Source organism: Quercus suber, unplaced genomic scaffold (assembly GCF_002906115.3).
Source record: "Quercus suber isolate HL8 unplaced genomic scaffold, Cork oak 2.0 scaffold_82, whole genome shotgun sequence".
NCBI lineage: Eukaryota > Viridiplantae > Streptophyta > Magnoliopsida > Fagales > Fagaceae > Quercus > Quercus suber.
Window position 1 is genome coordinate 641,564 of NW_027069547.1, and position 22,574 is coordinate 664,137.

Consider the following 22,574-nt stretch of genomic DNA (forward strand, 5'->3'; position numbering starts at 1 on the left):
GATTAATTCATCAAAAGGTAGGCACGGAGCCACAAGCATAAACATCAGACAAGTTGCAAAGCAAATATCCTAAATGAAGACAAGAAAAAAGTGTGGATTTGAAGATGATTAAAAGACCTTGGAAGTTATTTGGATGCCTTCAAACATCTTCCAAAGGGTTCGGGAGCCTCTTTGTAATTTTTTGAAAGGTGGAGGGCTTTATTGCAATTTTAGAAAGATATTGGGCCAAAATGTAATTTTGGGAATTTTTGGGTTAAAATGCAATTTTGAGGAAAACCAAGGTCAGAATATGAATATTGGAAAATTTTGGGTCAAAATGCAATTTTGACAAAATTTACGGCATAGCATGGAAATATGGGAAAAGTATGTATTAAGATGCAAATATGATAATATGAATTAAAAAGAAAATGTAGAAAACATATGGCATTTTATTTATCTATAAAAATAAAAATAAAAATACATACATGGGCCCTTTTTATTAGCTTGAGGATTTAGAACTCAATTTCTCCATCATCTCATTCACAATGTGTTGGATAAATTCGGACTCATGCCTGGGAAGAAGATAGAAAAATTTTACATGATGGTCCAAACCAATTATAAATCATCTTTTTCACAATATGTTGGATAAATTATGACTCATGCCAGTGAACAAGATAGAAAATAATTACATGATGGTCCAAACACATTTATAAGACTATGGAAGGAAGAAAAATATTAGGCAAGAATACTCCTTGCTCAAACACATGTCAATTCATTAGCTCAAGCAACATGGATAGGACTACTCATACAAGAATTGTATATCATAGTAGTTATATAGTTCAAACATACATATTCAAAGCTATAGCTTTTGTTGACTTGGTTGAAACATATCCATCAAATTTAAGCCTTAGTGCCTGCACAAATGCAAGTCTTTACCTCTTGAGTCTAGGGCCAAATTATTTTTTCTCCCCGCTTAACTGCTTAAGTGAAGGTGTTCGTTAAATTTCTATTTAGGCACTAATATCATTACAAACTACTAAAAGATCTACTTCTTCAAAGTTATGTAAACAGATTTTTACTAAAACAAATTATGTAAACAATTGATATGTAGTTAAAATGTGCTTTTAGGTTTACCCAAGACAATGATTGGGCCAAAACTAAATCGTTTTAAAAAGGACAAATTCCAATGTAAACTTAATCCAATATATAGTTTGGAAAAAAGGTAATTTGGGGTTGTTAAAGCATCACACTGAGTTATAAAAAAGCGTTGTAAACGTGGAAGACAATAACCCCTCACAATTCCAACCATATTTAATTTATCAATTTTTTCTTGAATAATAGTGAGAAAACAATAACAAAAGTTAAAAATAAAAGATGGAGAATATGAACCAGGCAGTCAGCATGGCAACACCCAAGCCAAGAACTTGATCATGCTGCAAGGGTGGAAGAGGAAGTGGAAGAAATGAAATGAAATTGAGGGATAAAATTTGTCTGTAAAATGCAAATTCTGCTAAGTTGGATAAAAAATCCAAATAGTTTTATTTTAGTCCAGACTTTAAGGAAATGAATAAATATAGTAATTAAAATTTTGTGAACTAAATTGCAAATGGCAAAACCACAAAGCGTAAATTATGATTTACCCAAAAAAAATGAAGATAATAGACAATTTCAATAGACTTATAATTCATAGAAAGTTATGTGCTTAAAACCAAGTATTTCCTTTTAAATTATTGCAAAGGAGCATTTCCAAAGTCCTAAAGAAGTGCAACAAGATTCTAACTATTATATGTTGTAATATTTCAATCCATGCATATTATGCTACATTATATATACTTCATGAAATAAGAAAGAAGACTACTTGTTTAAATATCAAAAGAAACATATTTGTCATGGAAATTACCTATCTTGTAAATGCCAACCTGAGAGATTGGCTACTTCTCTCAAAGTAACCCTCCACATTTCTACCATCTTTATGTTATCTTTAAATCGTTTTTCGTGATCCTTAAAGGCCTGTCCAAAAGTTCCTGTCTGTTTCCGTACATCAGATGGATCCACATCATAAAAAATAGGCCAAATCATCAATTTTCTCTCTCTCATGCATTTAACGATATGTGCAAGTTCAATCAAGCACCATGTTGAAAATGCATAATTTCTTGAAAAAATAACAACAGCAAACCTCGATTCTTCTATTGCTTTCAAGAGTTCTGGTGAAATAGATTTTCCTCTCTCAAGTTCTTCATCATCCCTAAAGGTCAAAATGCCTTTCCGTTGTAATGCAGCATATAAATGGTCAGTAAAACCTCTACGGGTATCCACGCCTCTAAAATTGAGAAACACCTCGTATTTCCATCGAGGTGTTGAAGAAGAAGATGGTGATGACGTTGAGGCTCCCTGACTGCTCATGGAAACAGTTTAAAATATACTAGAAAATGTTAAACTATTTTTTATATGTAATTTTGACAAAAAGAAGTACATTCATTTTAACATAAGAGAAAATATTCATGCTGAAGATGCATTTTTTATTTTTTTAGAGGGTGATGATAGCAAACCTTGATTCTTCTTTTTCTTGTATAAGCTCTTGTGAAATACAATTTCCTCTCTCAAGTTCTTCATTTTTCCTAAAAATCCAAACGCCAACCCATCGCCAAATGGCAAATACAAGATCTACAAAAAATTTTCTAAAATTCCACCGAGGTGTTGAAGAAGAAGAAGATGACGATGAGATTCCTTGAGTCCTCATGGAAACCGTTGGAAATATGCTGGCAAATCTTGAGAAATATAAATTAATAGGAACGTAAATTAACGAAGAAGAAAACAATTTGACATGGAAATTTCATTTCAAGATAAAAGGGATGAATGTGTGTGAAAAATGACTGACTTACAGATTTGGAAATAGAAATTACAGTAGACTAGTAATGACTGGTGATTTGTAATGCTCGAAACCTTCTTGAAAAAAACAAAGCTGGATTCAATTGCTGTTAGATGATATAATTGCGTGTTTAATAAAAGAGTGTACTCTGTTCTTTCTTTCTCCGTGTGTTTGTGTTCACAACTTCACATCCCCTGTTTTCAGTCAAGCCAAATAGCCAGTCTCAAATGCCTTTTCCCATTTACAATTTTTTTTTTTTTTTTTTTGACTTAGCGTGACACAAATTACTTTCTTATTCCTTCACTTTATTGCTTATTATTATTATTATTTAAATCGATAGAGGACAGAATATTTTCGCGGTATCCAGCTATGACTACGAAACTATGTTTAAATTTATTTTTTTATTCAGAAAAATAGAAAAAGAAGAATTTTTATTTTTATTTTTTGCTAAAATTTATGGTAAAAATTATCATTAGATCTTGTTTTATACTATCAAAACTTTAAAAGAGTACAATTGCCACATAAAGCCGTTTGAAAATTTATCTGCACTTGCTTTACTTTCCTCTTCTTCTTTTTTTTTTTTTTTTACAGACTTCCTTCTCCATTTCTAATGGTTATTAATTTAACTTTTTATAAACATAAAAAAAAAAAAAGGGTGTTTTTTTCCCATCTCTAAAAGAACACTTTTTTATGTATATAATATATTGAATAGATAAACAAAATCTCACATAAAATAATAATAGAAATAGTGAGTAATTGACTTCATGCTCATAAATTTAAGTTTTTTTCATGCTTATTGAACTCTGTTATTTCTCCTATGTTCGTGTGTATTTACAATTTCATATTCATCCTTTTAGTCAAGTCAACCATGGTTTTATCCTTTACTTCCCTAGTGGTTATTCGCCCTTTTTTTTTTCTGGTCCCCCCTCTTTTTTAATTCTTTTCTTTATTATTATTATTATGGCATTTGTTAATAAATATCATAAAGGCATCCATTTTATGAGATTTGGATTTATTGCAAGATACTACCATTTTTTTTCTTTTAATATTCAATTTACTATCTAAGCACAAGAAATTAAATTTTATAAGGATGTAGTGTGAAACTTAAGTTTTACCCCTCCAGTCCTAACATATCATATCATCATATTACATATTAAAGAATTGACACAACCACACTTAATCAATAAGAAAGAAAAAGCTTTTAGAATTACTTAGATTTTCTAATAGTAATACGTTGAAGGATGGCATTAACAAAGATTGCAAACTCAAAGGACTAAATTAACAAATCAAATTTTAAATAATTGAAATGACAATTAATCCAAGGTTTAAGAATGTAAAATGAGTTTTAGTCCTATTTTTATTATTTTATAAAATACACTTTATTCTTTGCATTTAGGTTAATCCATTTTACCTTTAGAGCTTTTTTACAATATTATAGTTTATCCCTTGTGCTTTAGGGTAAAGTAAAAAAAATTAATATTTTTGTTGTTATTCATGTAATTTTACACGAGACATATAAGAATGTTCTTTCTCTTTCTTTATGAGAGGTGCATGTATCTTATGAGGTGGATTTACAGAACACCTCCTCTTAATATGTGGATACCACTAGTGTGTAGGACTCTCTCAATGTGAGAGGAGGGTTGCACAAATCCGTATTATAAAATTTTAACTCTTGTTTGGAACGTGTATCCCAATCAAGAACACATTCAACCAATATGATGAACCAGTGAATACTGAAGGATTGGAGCATTTTAATTTAGAAACTAGAGCCCCAACAAAGGGAAATATGGAAACAAAGAGTTGCACATGAACTAAAAAGCATTGGAAGGATCAGACTCTTGAGTCTAAAAGTAGTGAATTTAGTGACTGATGTTATCAGAGTTTAGATGAAGCTACCAAGATCAGTAGCAAGAGCAGAGTAGAAGCCAGAAACACAAAGGATCAAAGCACTGTTCACAGAGCTATTGATTCTATAACAGAGCATAAACGGCAGAGAAACATAATTGAAGAACAATGACCATATGACTTGTAGTTTAGTGTGTTTAGGTGCTTACTTAAGTGTTAACACGTGAAACAGTTAGTTAGTCCTGTAGTTGGCACGTGTGATAGTTTGTTAGTTCTGGTAGTTGGTTATTTTTGTGTTCACGCCTGTACAGATTAGTATATATATAGTTTGTATAATCGTTTTACTAATTAATGAAATATACAGATTTCAATCCTTGATTCTGTGATAGACGTCAGTGTTAGTATAAATTCCTAGCTTTTGATATTTGCTCTGTCGTTTGCCCCATAGGCTTGTCCGCATAAAGTCTCTAAAGCCCCAGCCTTTCCCTTCCTGATTAGCAATCACAAATATTCACTTATCATTATGCTTGAATTATATTCCTTACTTTGGCATATTAGATTCTCAAACAAGCAAACATCAGTGGTAAAAGGATAATAATAATGATGTGTAACATGTGTTAATGATAACAACAATGACAACAATAGAATTGAAAAACATCTATGACAAAAAATTATGGTTTCGGATTCTAATTTGTATAAGTAAATTAACAGATATTAAATAGTTGATATCAGGGAACATGGTATAAGTAAAAGACACCAATGCTAGTGCTCTAAGTAGGCTAGCAGAGGTTGAGTCAAGCACAAAAGTGGTCTAGTTTCCACATGAAAATACTGAATTATTTTTTGCTGAATCATGAAAATACTCAATTGAGAGAACATTTTTGCGGCTTTTCTATGTATACACTACACATATATTTCAGGAGCAGTTGAGTCCATCTAAACAGTGAAATTCTCTTTAAGTCTTTTGGCGTGGCATAACAACCACCTCACTGCGCTAATTCTAAACATAGGAAATGTTTAGTAATTTCGTGGTGACCAGTATATACCTACAGGACGAATTATAACTTATCTACCTGTGGTTTGGTTGAAATTTAAGCTGTCTACATGTAGTTTGAAACTTAAGACTTTATCCACCTAAGATTAGGTCAATTAGAGTTTCATAACTCCCCCCCCCCCTTATTAAAAACAGGGCTAAATATGTAATTTTGCTCTAATTTTATATTTCCCTTCTCCAAAAACACAAAATATATAAAAATACAAGATCAAATAAAATTAAAAAGAATCTAACGGAATTCTTGTATTATGGGATTTCAAACCACATGTAAGCAACTTAAATTTCAGTCAAACCTCAAGGGGGTAAAGTGTCAAATTTCAAACCATATGTAGGCAACTCAAATTTCAATCAAACCTCAAGTGGGTAAAGTATTAAATTTCAAACCATAGGTAGGCAACTTAGATTTTGGTCAAACCATAGGTGGGTAAGTTATAACTTGCCCATACCTACACTAGCATTGTGTAAATTTCTATTTTATTCATATGTCATTTACTACAAAAATTCATTGGAAAAAAAAAATGCCCTTACAAATTTACCTTACAATGACATGTCAAATTGTAATATCTAACATCACAGACCGTGTAGATTCAAGAAGGAAGGGGTGAGACTCTAAACCAAATTGCAAACCCACAATAACAAGTGAAAAAGACCACTACCAAGATGGTGGTGGCAATAAGTAGCAAGAGGTGGAGGAAACAGAACTCACATTAGGGGTGGTAATTCGTGTTTGCGGATCGAATTTGTGTCGTGTCAAGCCATGAGTATTCTGCTATATGGGTCGACCCAAAAAATTTATTAAATGTGTCAAGAATCCTTAACCCTAACACAACCTGGTTATTAAACAAGTCGACCCGACATGACCCGTTTAACCCATTTAATTAAAAAGTCATGTAAAGATCAACACAAATGACCCGTTTAATAACTTATTTAATTAATAGGTCATACCCAACCTGAATAACTAATTATTAATTCTCATATATCTAAAATTAAAATACAATTACAACCATAAATATAGTAATAAACATATAATTACAACAAAAAATTAAGTAATAGTAACAAAATAATAATAACAAAAGTTAATACCTTTATAAGCTAAATGGATCAAACGGGTTAGCAGTGTTAACACGAATATGATCCAAACTTGTTAAACTTCAATCCATGACCTGTTTATAAACGGGTTAGTCATATTGGGTTTACAGGTCGTGTTAGATTTTGTCATCCCTACTCACATATGTAAGAGAGAGAGAGAGAGAGAGAGAGAGAGAGAGAGAGAGAGAGAGAGAGAGAGAGATTAGTGCTCTAAGAAATGTATTCAAAAAGACAAGCCAAAATCATGGAAATAAAACAATAAAATTAGATTATAATGTAATCGTTTGGCATTGAAAACAATTGTAAAGTTGTGATTCTCAATTCTGTTTTGTTAGCTTTAATTCCATGTCAAATTTGATTGTATTTTGTCAATCTTTTCCAAGTATGTTTGTGGGATTTAATGTAAGGGTTGAGTGTGAGAGTTTGGTGAAGAATTGTAAAGAAAAGTGAAGTTTGCAACTACCTAGCGACTGGCTTGCGAGTAGCCAACCTGCGAAAGGTCACGTGAAAAGCACATGCTTGAATTTGAACAATCTTTTTTCAAGCTGTATTTCGCGAGTCACTTCGCGACTTGGCCAACCCGTGATTAACCCGTAAAACTCTCTGCCTGGATGATTTTAAAGAGTGCTTTCCTCATTTCTTTATCTACACTATATAAGCCTACATTACCCACGAAATTGTAAGGAGACTTTCAGAGAGAAAATCCTAGCAATACACTTGAGAGTTAGAGATTGTAAAATCACAATCATCTACATAATTTCTCTTAGTTTTCATTTACTCCTACCTCTCAAATTACAAATCCTTGAGAGGTTCTTAGCCCAAACACTTACCTTACCCAATGTGAGGATAGAATCATCAAATGTGAGAAAAAATAAGGGAACTACCAAATGTGACAAAAGAACTGTTACATGTGATGTTGGAATTGCACAATATGAGAATGAACCATAGAATCATCAAATGTGAGAAAAAAAATAAGGGAACCACCAAATGTGACAAAAGAACTATTACATGTGATGTTGGAATTGCACAATATGAGAATGAACCATCAAATGTGAAAAAAAATAAGGGAAGCACCAAATGTGACAAAAGTACTATTAAATGTGATGTTGGAATTGCACAATATGAGGATGAAACTGTCAAAGGAGAAAAAAAAAAGGGAACTACTTAATGTGACAAAAGAACTGTCACATGTGATATTGGAACTGCACAATGTGAGGATGAAACCATCAAATGCGATGTTTTGGTAACCTGGTATAGCAGGTTGCCTACTAATGGATACCATACAGTAGAATTACCCTTAACTTGATGTGATATCAAGATGCTTTAATTAATTTGTTTTTGAGAAGAAAGATGCTTTAATTAATTAAGCTTCCATTACCTTGAGGTTGAAGGCTGCCTTGGGTTAAGCCATGCTGAATTTCAATGAAAAAAAAATGAAATTCATAAAAACTCTAATGATAATTATGGTATTTTAGGAAATCATTTTTGTTGGAGGATTTAATAAATCGTATCAAATGTCCACTTTATAAAATTTCATCATGGGAAAGTGACTAATTTTAACAAATCTAACTGGATTTTTTTTTACCAAAAATCATAACATGATAACTCAATAATTATGGAGAAATTATAATAAAAAAATTGTTGTGTACACTTACTATCTTTGAACTTTGAACAGTTGAGATCATTCATTTAATGAAACTCCCTAAAAGATCCTCATAGTTGTTGAGACAAATTGGCCAAATGGTCTTTCATCAACTCATCATGCATACAAAGAAGTGAACGATGAAGTTCTTTAAACAACCAAGTTGTCGACTCATGATAGCCTCCTCACCCAATGACTCTCATACTTTCATTCTTCCTTTCAACTTTTATTTGGGTGGAAGTTCAATTTCACCCATGTATATTAAATTGTGTTCAATTTCATCCTTGAACTTTCAAAATAAAGTTTCATTAACTACCAATTATGTCAATTTTATCACTTAACTTTCAATATCAAGTCAATTTTATCCTTAAAAGTTGACTTATTGAGAATAAAATTAACTTACTTTTGAAACTTGTAGGGACTCAATTTGGATGGACCCTGAGTGATGGGTTTTCAGCCCAATAAGCCCAAACAATAAATTTATAGAGAGTGGTTTGACAGGACTAGGTGCTGGCCATCGATCACCATGTAAGAATCTTTTCTTATATATATCAAAAAAAAAATGTTAAGAGTTCCTTTACAAATGGGGGATTCTCCTCGGCCTGTGGCCGAGGAGGCCATAATGTTCCTCCTTTTCTTCCCCCCCCCCCCTTTTTTTGCTTTACTAGCTTTTCTTTTATAGTCTTCATCTTCCTATCCCCTGCTTCCATCTGTTGATCATCTATTTGTCTTTCTTCTGGTCGTCCGTCCCATTAGAGGCCTTATCGGTACTCAAGTGGTTCACTCTAATCAACGTTATCCTGCCAAGGGGTTACCTCCCCATTAATGTGGCCAGGGGGGTTAGTTGAGTGCATTAAATGCGAGAGTGACAGCTTACTTTGGGGTTAGCCTCTCCCCCAAAATCACCTTTGTCAGGCTGAGGATAAGGTAGTCCTCGGCGTGGATTGGGAAAATAAACTTTCCCCTCTTTAATCCCAAATAGCTTGTGCTCCTCGACATGGGCCTTGGGCCTGCTGCATGATGGGCCGAGGCTATCAGGCCTATGGGCCCCACAATAGCCCCTCAAAACTCTGCTGCACGTTCCCTCTAACGGGAAGGACGGTTTTGATACATGCGGGTCCATTGGACGAATTGCCCCACTTTGGCTTATGCTGATGCTGGCGGCTTTTTGACTGCCCGATGCGCGTTTTTAGCGTTTCAAGACTTAATGGGTGCCCACATTAAATTTGGGCGGCACCACGTTTCCCACTTTCAACGGCATGATCTTTTGCTTTTATGGGAAAACGGTTTCATTTGGGGAACTTAAGGGAGAGCATAAATACCTGTTTGAACCGCCTGGTTTCATCATTTTCGCGCTTATAATCTATTGATGCATATAGTTTGAACCTGGTTTGACTTGCATACTATCTGAAGGGTATCGTCATACTTCTGTAAGTTCTCTTTTTCTAGTGACCCCAAATTTCCTTGATTTCATTCTTCTTTTTTTCTTTTTAGAACTTTTAGTTGCCTTTGGGGAATGGGTAAGTTTAAGAAGTTGGTCGAGTCTGATGAAATGATGAACAAATTCATTGTTGACTATGGAATACCCAATAATGTGAATTTGCAGTACTGCGAAGAGGGAGAGTGGTACCTTAGGAGGAGAGAGGGTGAGGTTGTGATCCTAATAGTCGCTTTTGTAGAAGGAGGGATGAGAATACCTATGAGGCCGGTGACCCTCAATTACCTTAGGCATTTCCGCCTGGCTCCTACTCAGTGTGTTGTGAACGTATTTAGGATACTAGGGTGTGTAGATACCCTGAATGAGAAAATGGGGCTGAGACTGACTCACCATGATGTGAATTGGTGTTACAACCTTCATCACCTGAGGGGAAGACATATTATATGAAGACAAGGGACGATAGGGTTCGTCTCATCCAGTGTCTTCCTGATTCCAATAAGGGGTTGAACCAAGACTTCCTCATAGTGTCGGGAGAGTGGCACGACGGCTTTCATTGCCCAATCGTAGATGGGGAGCCAGGTAGGGCATCCGAAATATAAGATAATCTAGGCCTCAACCTTTTCAAGTTTTATACCTGTATACCCGATTTGGTTGATTAAACATTGAAATTTTTGCTTTTCTTTTCGCAGATCCACACGCCTTTGCACGTCACTTCCACCTGGTTAACAAAGCGGATTTGGAAACCGTTCTCAGGTCGGAATTTTTCTTGAACGAACCTGATAACCAAGTCAGAGCTGCTCATAAAATCCTCAGATGCGACCCAGCTCAGACGTCATTCCCAATTCCGCAGCACGTAATTAGGGCTCGTGACCCTCGGCTTAGACAGATTACTGTGGTGGAGAGCGATTTTGCTTTTACTGAAGGGTCTTATATACCTGAAGGCATTCCGCTATCAGGTCCCTCTTCATCTTGGCAAGTAACGGTGGCCGAGAAAGGACCATGTAAGAAGGTAAGGGAGGTGGTTGAACTGAGCTCCTCCGAGAATGAATATAGTGTGTTTGACTTAGTTGATCAGTCCGAGGATCCCCCCGGTGACCTAGGAGACCCTCACTTATCCGAAGCCGATCTTCAGACCTCAAGAGTTGGTACTCAGGCTGAGATGGGTTTAAAAAGGCAGCCCCAAACCAATCTTCTTGACCTGCTTGAAGGCGGTTCCAAGAAGGATGTACCAGGGGAGTCGCAGCCCCAGCCCCCAGCACCTCAGCCCCGGATTCCAACCATTCAAAACAGGTCGTCATCTGTTCCTACAGTAACAGCCCCTTCTACTGAGTCTTCTGACCCGAAAAGGAAAAGACTTTCTAAGGGTAAGGGTCCAATGGATGGGAATAAATCTCACTCTTCGCCCGAGGAGGGTAGGACTCGCAGGCCTCCAAAGCAATTGAAGCTCGGTGATCAAAGGAAGAGCAGGAAGGCCACCCAGCAATCCCAGGCTCAAGCCTGGCTGCCTGCTGCCATGCTCCATGATCTGCCCCTAATGGATAATGCGTTGATACGAGAGTCTCAAGGAGACGAGGGGGCTCTCGTGGCCGAGGCCCTAGAGAGGTCTCTTCTTCTTCCCACAGATATGACCGAGCTAGAGAAAATGAGTGGGGTAGAGGTTGTCCTCGACCTTAAGAAGTATCTAGGCATGGTAGGTCCTTCGGCAGCTATTCATTTTACTAAAAATTTTGTCGCTTAGTATTTTTCTTTCTCTTTACAGAGTTGCTTGTTTTCACTGGTAGGCTATCCAAGCCCTATTCAGGTTGGGCGAAGAGGTTGATGATCATAGCAATGCCTTAGCGCAAGAGCGCGACAAGTTCCTTGAGGCAGCCAATACTCTTAAGAGATCAGAGGCCGACCTGAAAAAGGTGACCGAGGATACTGCTGTCTTTGACCTAGCCGTAGTCAGGAAGCAAGCTGAGGATCAAACTAACCGCTTGCAAGATGTTGAGGGTCAATTACAAAAGGCCAAAGAGGACATTACCTATATGAAGGCAACTTTGACCAAGGCAATCCATGAAAGAGGAGTTGCTGAGTATGCCAGGGACGAGGCTGTGAGAGCCAAAGACGAGGCGATATTTGCGAAAACAGACGCTGAGCGCTCTGCGGAAAAGACAGAGGAGGATGCTTTCGCAGAAGGGGTGGCTAAGGCTGAAGCCTCCCTTCGGGCTCAAGTTCCTGCAGTGTGCAGGCATTATTGCTCTCAAACCTGGCATGAAGCCCTCAACCAAGCGGGGGTTGACGCCTCATCTGAGCTTAGAAGGGAGGACAGGGTATATTACCCTACTGCCATTCGCGAGATTGCACCTGATACTCTTGAGGAGGGATCCTCATTACCACCGGTTGAAGGCCAGGATAGGACCGCTGAGGATGTGCCGTTAACTGGTCAACCATCCGAGGAGGTTGAGCCCCAAAGAGTGTTGGGGAGAGTTGTAACCAAGGGTCAGGGAGTACCATAAAACATGGCAAGTTCTCCGGCAGACCTTTTGAAATCAAGCCCTTAAGCCTTGGCCCAGATCTTTTGATTTACCTATTGACTTAATTTGCCCATTGAACTGAGGGGAGTAGTATACGGCATAGGATGAATTTGTTTATCTTCTCTTTTATCTCATCTTGTTTCTTGCCTCGGTGGCGTTGTAAGGGAATTATATAATTTCTTTTTGAATTGACTATTTAATACTTCGCTTCCAGCTAATAATATTTTCTTTTCTTTCGATTATTTTACTATTGTATTCTGCTCAATATTCGTATTCTATTTTGGAGTTCGCCTCGTGAAACCATCTGTTATCCTTCGAATATAAATCTAAATATCGTAGTACAACTTGATTCTAAGTAACGTTTTGATTATTCTCTAGATAGTTATTCTCTCTAGGAGTATTTAGTTTTCCATAGGCTTGGGTCCGAGGACCATGCAATACCTTGGTTCTGTCTACCACTTCAATTTTTTGTAATTAGGGATTTGCCCTCAGATCGCTTTATTGGAGATGATTACTCTTTACGTCAGATTAGGATCTTTACACGTGGCATTGATCTCATCTCTAACTCGAGGCCCCATCTTTTTCATTTATGAAGCGCCCTTTGCCTGTTCGTATTCCGCGCTTGACGCTCCGGTGCACGAAACGCGCCTTCATTAATGCCCTCGTAAATTGACACGAGTCCAACCGTCCGTGGCCTCCTTGGAAATTGGGGACTTCATTACTGATCCAGCTGATAATACCCTTCTCGAATTCTGCATGAATTAATTCTCACCAAACTTCCATCCCCTATATAAAGTAAGTAGATGGTTACCCCACAACCCATGAACCTCTCAACGCAACCAGAGCAAAACATCTCCTTCCAACTTCACATGCCCTTTTAACAACCCCGCCGGAATTGTTGCCGGGACTGAAAAGAACCGGTATGGCCGCAGCCCCCACTGGGCTTTCGGTGCGGCAGAGTCTAGGCGTAATCCTGATGGTGCCCTTCGAGGTATCCCAGAGGGGTGTTGTTAAAGAACCTCACGTCTTTCCTCGGAGCACACCCCCGACGAGGAAGGCGCATGAATTCACCTCATGGGCGGTGCTCGAGTGTTGCCGTCTCCAATGGCCAACACTCGAGCGGAATGGAGAGAATCGAGGGAACATCACGGGGGAGGGTCCCCCGAGCCCCTGCGTCTGCTCCTCTCTTTGTTCCAGCTCTGCCTAGCCGAGGAGGGAGTGGTTGGGGGCCTGAGGGCATGATTGTCCTTCACCTCCTCCACCATGTGTCAAGCTCTCCCATTCTCTTGGTGCCAAATAAAAGCACGAGTTGACACTTCCCTCCGGCTAGCTTTCTCTTAGGGCGGCCCCACCTGGGCCTCTGATTGTAGGAGTAGCCAGGAATAGCAGGTGGCTATTAGCTAGTAAATTTACTTGTAAAACAGGCCTACCTGAGCCTCTGATTGTAATATGTAATTTTTCTATGCATGAAATAATAATATCAAGATCTTTCGTTTTCTTTTCTTTTCTTTTCTTTTTTTTTTTTGTTGTTGTTGTTTTTTTTTTTTAACTTACTGCAAAACGAATACCTAGAACTTAGAATTCTTATCTTTTTCAACCCGCTATAAAACGAATACTTAAAACTTAGAATACCTATTTTTTTTTCAACTTACTGTAAAATGAATACTTAGAACTTAGAACACTCATCTTGTTCAACTTACTGTAAAATGAATACGTAAAACTTAGAACACTTACCTGGTGCGCCGGCCAGCACCCTAATCCTTCCCACAGACGGCGCCAATTGTAGGGACTCAATTTGGATGGACCCTAAGTGATGGGTTTTCAGCCCAATAAGCCCAAACAATAAATTTATAGAGAGTGGTTTGACAGGACTAGGTGCTGGCCATCGATCACCATGCAAGAATCTTTTCTTAAAAAAAAATGTTAAGAGTTCCTTTACAAATGGGGGATTCTCCTCGGCCACAGGCCGAGGAGGCCATAATGTTCCTCCTTTTTTCTCCCCCCCTCTTTTTGCTTTACTAGCTTTTCTTTTATAGTCTTCATCCTCCTATCCCCTGCTTCCATCTGTTGATCATCTATTTGCCTTTCTTCTGGTCGTCCGTCCCATCAAAGGCCTTATCGGTACTCAAGTGGTTCACTCTAATCAACGTTATCCTGCCAAGGGGTTACCTCCCCATTAATGTGGCCAAGGGGGTTAGTTGAGTGCATTAAATGCGAGAGTGACAGCTTACTTTGGGGTTAGCCTCTCCCCAAAATCACCTTTGTCAGGCCGAGGATAAGGTAGTTCTCGGCGTGGATTGGGAAAATAGACTTTCCCCTCTTTAATCCCAAATAGCTTGTGCTCCTCGGCATGGGCCTTGGGCCTGCTGCATGATGGGCCGAGGCTATCAGGCCTATGGGCCCCACACCCCTAAATAGTACCACAAAAGCCCTATAGTAATAGCATTATGCAAGAGTTTAATGTGCTTTCATCTATCTAAAGTACTGTAAGATTTATTAAATAATAGTTTTTTGTTTTTAGTATTATTAAAAAGATTTTTTTAAGAGAGTTTTAATCTATGGTATCCACTCCTAATAATAGTTCTTTATTTTTGGACCAAGACACCAATTAATTTTTTGTGTAAACGGGAATTAAACTCTAAATCTCCTATTCAACCATCAGAGACTTTACCAATTGAGTTAATTGGAACCTTGGGGAATAGGAATTTAAATTTTTCAACATTAAATATCTCCTTTAAAAACACCATAAAATGTCATTTGTGCTACAATTTTGGAACCTTTAGAACCATTTACCACCTTAAGTTTCGATTAAAGGAAAATTTGAACATTTTAGTGCTAGAAAATATGGTGGGTAATTCAAATATTAAGCTAACTCTAATATATTAATAGATTATTGGGTCTCAATGTAAGCTCATTTGAACAACTAAATTAGGAGGGTAAAAATTATCATGCATTGACCAATGATTTGAACTGTTTTAATTTTATCCTCTTGTGGTTTACTAATCATTTCCCTTATCCTTGTGGATTCGACCTTGGACTTACCGAATTATTACTTGACGAGAATCCTATACTTGAGAGCATTATTTAAGACGCAGCAAGTTTTTGGATAGCTTTTTTTTAAAAAAAAAATTCCTTAGTTATAATTTATCAAAACCTTACCAAAATGTGTCTCGGTTTTTGAAATAGCATGCCCTGAACAAGTTAATCAAATAGATACTAAGAATAATTAAAGAGAGAAAAGTAGAATAACATACTTACCTCGTGTCAAGAAATACAATTTACTTAACGAGCAAAATTCTTATGTAATGTGTGATTGTGAATGAATTGTGTGTCATTTTTCACATGATTCAAACAATTAAATAAAGAATATTATACAAATAAATAGTTGGTAACGTACAAGAGGTTTTCATATTGTCTTTCTTAGTTAACAACTGAAAATGTACTATCTTTTTTTTCAACCTCTAATGTTAATTTCACTTGAAATAGTGGAGGAAACCAAAGATCAATAAGTACAGAATGGCTTCCCGGGCGCATGGATTTTTTACTTGAAAACATGTGTCTATTGAAGTATTAATTCCAATTCTAGTCCCAGTAGTAGTTATAGTAAAGTTGTAGTCCATATCTTCAAATCTACCATCTCCCATAGCAACTATTTTTGTAAGAGAGATGATTGGTAGGCACCTTGAAAAACTTGATTCCCAAACTCAATGACGTCAACACATGAGTGCAATAATCCCATGGAGGCATGGCTTTCTGTTAGCAATGGCAGAGCTAGCGTTGTGCATGGGTCAAGTTAAGTGGATTTTTTTATCCAACCTAGTGGATTAAAAAAAATTCAATCCAATCCAACCCAACCCACATGGGTTGAGTTGAACCCATGGGTTCTATAGAAAACTAAGAAAAAGATAGAGAAAAATTAAATATTGATCCACCACAGTAAGAGAGATAAACAGATAGAGTGAGTGAGAGAGAAGCAAGAGAAAGAGAAATAGAGCGAGAAAGAGAGAGAAAACATTGAGAAACTTTACCTAACCCTAGAAGAAAGAGCTACCACTGAAAAGATAGAACCACCGCCGAGGCGGTGATAATAACTGATGGATGGCAATGGCTCAACAAAGGGAGAGAGGATTAGGGTTCAAAAGGGAGTAAAGTGGGAGAGGGGAGTAGGAGGTGGCACATTAAGAGAAAATGTTCTAGGTTTATACTTTATGTGAACTAACTGGCTTTTATATGAGATAAAAAGAGTTGGTTATTTAAAAAAAAATTATTAATTATATAATATATTTTAAATATATATTAAATATATGGGTAAATCGGGTCGGGTTTGTCGGGTTTGGAATTTTATGACCCAAACCCAACCTAACCCATTTAAAAAAAAAAATTTGTAACCCAATCCAACCTACCAAGCCCTAAAAATCGACCCAACCCGATAGATTAGGTTAGGTCGGGTCAGATTTGGCGGGTTGACTACACACCCCTAGGCAGAGCTAAGATTTTGCATATAGAAAGAGGGCTAGAAAATGAAATATGTAATTATAGGGAATGAATAACTGGGTGTCAAATATTTTTGTCGAGATTAAATACTTTATGCTTTTTATAAATCAATAGTATATAAATTGTTCATAAATTTATATTATCCACCACGTTTTTCCAGAGAGGATATATGATTTACATCATCTATATTGTCCCGTGCGGAAAAAATCAATAGAAATGCCTAAAACTGAGACTTAATTCTTTGTCATTTTGAAAACATTAAATCAAGCACTCAATAACAAATGATGGCCATATATCATTATCCTTGCCACTAACTCCAAATAATTTCATTACCTAGAAAAATGTTATTGTTAAAGCAATATTTGCTACAAAGCAATTCCATGCATGCTAAGTTTCTTGATGCAATTCACAGATTTGCTTCCACAATATTACATTTTTATCTGCTAGCAACAGTCCACCTTCACTTCCATTACAAAGAAAAAGGGCCTTATGTCATCCGAAGAGCTTTGCAATAAATTGACTTTACTTTTCTCTATTCATGAGACAATAAATAAGATTTTGAATAATTAACAGATATTCTGATTTTCTCTCCTTTTTATAGTTACCTTATCAAGAATTTTTTTTTTTTTTTTGACACAACCTTATCAAGAATTAAATACATAGAGAAAGGGAATTGTAAATTTAATTGAACTTGATATACACATTGTGTTATTCTCCTTAGAGGGACTCTGCAAATTGGGGGGCCTCCAAGTCAAGCTCTTGTCTCATGACACAGTTCATTAACCAATCACTACTGAAAGTCCATATCCCTTTCTTTACAGCCAAAAGTGCTACTTCCATGTCTTCTTCACATGCCACAAAGATTGTTTTGCTTGATTCATTCACCTTCTCCAGTCCACAAATGATCTGAAATTTTTAGTCACTAATTAGTGAATAATAAAAAATGATATATATATCAATAAGCACACTCCCCTAGGTTTACCTACAAAATGACATTGCTTTCTTAAAGTTGAAATTTTTGAATTTCAATTGTGTTTTTTCTGCACAGTAATGAGTGACATTTACTTCGTACGAGGCTCAATGAAGAACGGGTACTTTAGGAAAAACCCAAAAGTGAAAACTGTAGTCCATCTAAATGTTTAATTACAAAAGCTTCTATACAATCGGCCATTAGCAAAAAATTGTGACAGCAAATAAATTTAGGGGAGACAAAGTAAACTCAAAATTCACAATTTCTCATAAAAAATGAACAAAGTTTGAAGTTAAAAAAAGTTCTACAATTCACTTGATTTTGAAGAACATCACAATAATAAAAATGTGGTGGTAAAAATCACGAGAGATGTTTCAGCTGCCAATGAAGAACCGCAACACTAGCTTCTTTATAATGGACCCAACTAAAGCAAAAATAAAATTATCTACAAGATGTGATTATACTTATCTTCCATAAAATAAAGCTTCAATTACAATCAGATGTGTGTACAATCAGGACTCAATAAGCTTCTTTGAACTTACCTCTCCACCAGCAGACCTAACAATGGCTGATAGGGTCTTAGCAGGGGGTTGAACATGAGCAGCTATACAAACATAATACCCTTTGAGCAAAGCTTGGGGGCTGGATTTTGCTCTTAGAACTGCACATTTTAGCTCAGCTCTGTACTTCAACGCATATTCATCATCATTTAATATGTAGGGTGATTCATCTGGTAAGTTACGGTGGAGAAACCAAAAAGATATGTTAACAATGTTCGAATAATTATTTGATATTAAAAAAAACTTATTAGACCTCCTAACTCACCCACAAATTTTCCCTCACGGAAGCTTTCTTTCAACCATTTAGGTGAGAGAATCCAAGCTCTGCATTATGACCAATGCCTCAAGATCATAAATCATTATATATAATAATAAAAAAGTGTATATATGTGAGCAAATGAAACTGTGTCAAAGCATGAAAAATGAAAAAAGAAGCCACATAGTAAATTAAATATGAGAGGATGAAAATCATATTTTATAAGAACAATACAAACCAAAAATAATGAGCTAAAATGAAAACTACAGTGACAAACAAGTCCCAGTGATGGCATTGCTGACTGCATAGGAACTTCTTCCAAGTTAATAGGCAATTATAAAAACTTCTCCCATTTTTTATCATCTTTCTTCCAAGTAATCTCGTCTTTCAAGAATAAAAATGGCTATTTTTATTTTTATTGATAAGTTACACATGCAATCAATGATTCTTAAACCCAACACCTCACCCTCCATCCCATTATTATGGGAGGAGGATGTGCCAATTGAGCTATAGCAAATTGACAATAAAATTGGCATTCTAGATGATATAATCAATATTTTTAAAAGAATAACCAGCATAATAATAGAATAGTGCTTAGTTTAAACACTTACAAAAACCAAACCCCTAACCAAAATAAAATTCATAAGTTTTGTACATTCAGAGAATCAAAATTTGTAGGCAAAATGCTTGTAATTTATTATGCTAGAGAAAATGAAAAATAAAATAATAGTAATTAAGGGACAAGATCTTCTTTGGAGTTCTAGGACATCAAACAAATCCTTCTTAAAAAGATAACTGTTAATACTCTCTCACAAGGTACAATCCCCCTAATATGACTATATAAGCATAACTAAAAAACCAATTCAAAAACTTAAATGTATACTAACAAATCAGAAAGCACATCAGTATAAATTCAAAAAATAACTAAAAATAATAAGGTCAAAAAGAAAACACAATTGAAAATAGAAACAGAAATATCATAAAATTTAACTTTTTAATGAGATTTCCAATATAAACTGTATGAAGGAAATGAAAATCAGGAATAATTAATTCCAAGTTTGAAAGATAACCAAGAAAAATAGAACCCCAATAAGTTCACATTCAGATTTCAAGAACTCCAACATACTCGAGACAAAAAAATAAAATAAAATCTAGTAAAAATAAGGGGGAGGCTTGAAAATGTCCAAGGTAATTACACACTGCAAATCCTATGAGAAATAAATGTATTATAGTTCACAAATAAAGCAAAGAATACAAGTCCAAGTGGCATAGTTTTATGATGATAGCTATTAAGACTAACCCTGAACATAGAGCAGTGCAGAAATTCAGTGTTTTTCTCAATTTTCCTGTGACAACATGCGTGCATAAACTTCCATTAGAGATAACAGCACCACCAAGGTCTTCAATTACCTATATCAAAAAAATTAATGCTCTATAAAATTGCGTGACACGTCAAGAGAAATGGAGCCTTTTCTTTTAATAAAATAAAACAAGAATGCCCAATGATACTTAAATGGATTTTATCCAAACAAGATAAATACGCTGGATTTACCTTGGTGAGACAAGTTTTCTTAGCATCATCAGCAATATTCATCAACATTATTCTAAAGCATTCCCCCTTTGACTGAAGTTCCTTACTGGCTGGACCTTCTGGAAATATATTAACAGATTTATGTTCTTCAGCACTTTTTTCCAAGCACCTACTTTGTCTTACAGAAGCTGTTGGAGTAACTCCCAACAAAGATTTGTTTCTCGAATTGTCCAAGGAATATCCATGAAAGCAAGAAAGATTTCCATCACTTTCTAAAGCTTTAGGACAAGAATCTAATTGACAGTCAATTGAATGGCTTCCTTTTATCTTCTTTGACTTCAATGAAGATAAAGAGGCCTCCCAAACCCTCCTTTTTGCACCCTTTGTAGAACAAGAACAATGTTTTGCATTAGGTTCAGCTCCAATCTCGGACAATTCTTCATCAACGGCCATCTTGTTACAATCTGCTCCTGCAAAAGGGACTGGGGGTCATTAGAACCAAGCACTGAAGCCCAACTCCAAGAACCTGTCAAAAACAATCAAGGTTGCACACTGCATTGTGACAATAAAAGAAGATTTGCCGACCGAATAGTTGTGCTTCCAAATTGTAGCATTTTAAGTTGGTCTATATGGGCAGTGGAGAAGTCAAAAGGATCAATTTTAAGGTTTTAAGGAACATGATCATCATGATTATTTTTGGTAATTTTATAGGGGTTCCCATCCAATTGAAGGAACCAAGTGTGCGCATGATGCAAAAATGGCATAAACTATGAAGCCACTAGAAATTTCAAAGAGATAGAAAAAACTAAATTCTACATACCATCTAACTTGTCATCTGTTTGTGAGAGGCCATCATTCACCAACACTTCAGGTGGAATGTTCTTAGCTCCAGAGATCATTCGGTATGGTTTAATTGGAGAACGACAACCGTCTCTAGAAATTCCAAGTTGTTGAACTCCAATAACAGCAGATGACGAAGACTTCTCATGAGGCTTTAATGGTATACACAATCTTAGAGAACCTGCAGAATTATCTGCAAGGTCCTTTTTAAGATGAGAAACCATGAGGGTTGAACCACCAGGAAAGCATAATGCTTTCCGTATATCAGCTTTAATAGGCAGCCTACGAGCTCTACCCCTATTGTCAACCTCTGCTATTGATACAAAACCCTGCATTTGTAATTAATTTAACAAAAATCAAATTTAGAAATAGAATATAAAAAAAATTTCTACAAAAGTACCCAAAGTCACATATACAACTTATTTTAGCAAACTGTCTTCTTAATGAAGCATAACTAAGAGCAAGAGAGAAATTTAAACTCTTGCAGAGACAACTGTGTCCATTTCATGAAAAAGGCTATATTTGTAGTGTAAAGGCTGAGAAAATAAATATATAAAACCAACGGGCACCTGTGCCTATGAGTGTACGAATATTATTGCTCCAATATCCTGCCATGTTTCTGTCCCTAATTACCTGTTTAAACCAAAATCCTTCAGATTCCTTGTCTCCCCAACAGAATATTGTGCGAATACCAACATTGTGCAATCTCCTTCTCAATTCCACGTACAATAAGCAACCCAAACCCTGAAAATTATTGACATGTCATTGATGTCAATTAGATTTAAGGGGAAAAACATCAAAAGGAGGGAAGGATATATGCATATAGCAGTATTGGGATTAAAAAAAGATTTGCAAAACATCAAATTGTTTGCAGTGTAAGCATTGTTACAAAGATCTTTTTTTTTTTACCAAAATAAAAGGCATTCTGAATTGAAGGTACCCTGAAAACAATAATAATCATGTAATATGAACTTTTGGTATTGAAAGCTTCCAAAATATCTCTTCTGCAATATGTACCTAATTAGTCTGCTTTAGCAGTTCTGAATCCTGACAAAGGTATTTGCTCAAATTTCTCCTTTATATGAAGCGAACCAAGTATGAAATTCAATCTTTAAACCAGAAATTGGATATTATTTCTTTTAAATACATGTACATTCCTTACAGTGACAGGAACCCACATCTAACAACACCTTGAACCAAGACAGACCACAAAATTGCATGGAATGGGAAAAGCAAATGAAAAAAAGGACCTTGTGTTGGTAAATTGAACTAACAGCAGCAAGAGGGATCTCAGCATGTTGAGTATCAGCAGGGACTATTTGATAAGTAATTGCAGCTATAACCTGTATAATCACAATAAAAGGGAATCAAAAACCAAGTGAATATAGAATAGCGATTATGGCATCTTTTGTGGTGCCCCATGTTTGTAATTCAAACCCCACCTCCCCCTCCCCCACTATCTACCTATCTCCCAAAAAGGGGGAAAAAAAA

At 36.1% G+C, this 22,574-nt stretch overlaps 1 protein-coding gene and 1 long non-coding RNA gene across 3 annotated transcripts; both read right to left on the reverse strand.

Annotated features, from left to right (window-relative positions):
• Window positions 1-481: 481 nt before the first annotated feature.
• LOC136067712 (uncharacterized) lies at window positions 482-3,048 on the reverse strand. 2 transcript variants are annotated; one of them, XR_010629127.1, is made up of 4 exons: window positions 2,862-3,048; window positions 2,529-2,738; window positions 1,880-2,374; window positions 482-551 (listed from the first exon to the last, which is right to left on the reverse strand). It is a non-coding gene; the product is annotated as an uncharacterized LOC136067712 (long non-coding RNA). The 2 variants fall into 2 exon arrangements; XR_010629126.1 differs by having other exon boundaries at window positions 2,529-2,747.
• Window positions 3,049-17,240: 14,192 nt separating this feature from the next.
• LOC112032323 (uncharacterized) lies at window positions 17,241-22,441 on the reverse strand (the record flags this gene model as incomplete). Its single annotated transcript, XM_065773899.1, has 8 exons — window positions 17,241-17,832; window positions 18,439-18,626; window positions 18,722-18,780; window positions 20,013-20,122; window positions 20,265-20,713; window positions 21,064-21,412; window positions 21,717-21,827; window positions 22,334-22,441. Coding segments are annotated over 8 exons (1,563 nt in total), but the record flags the coding sequence as incomplete, so codon positions are not given.
• Window positions 22,442-22,574: the final 133 nt, after the last annotated feature.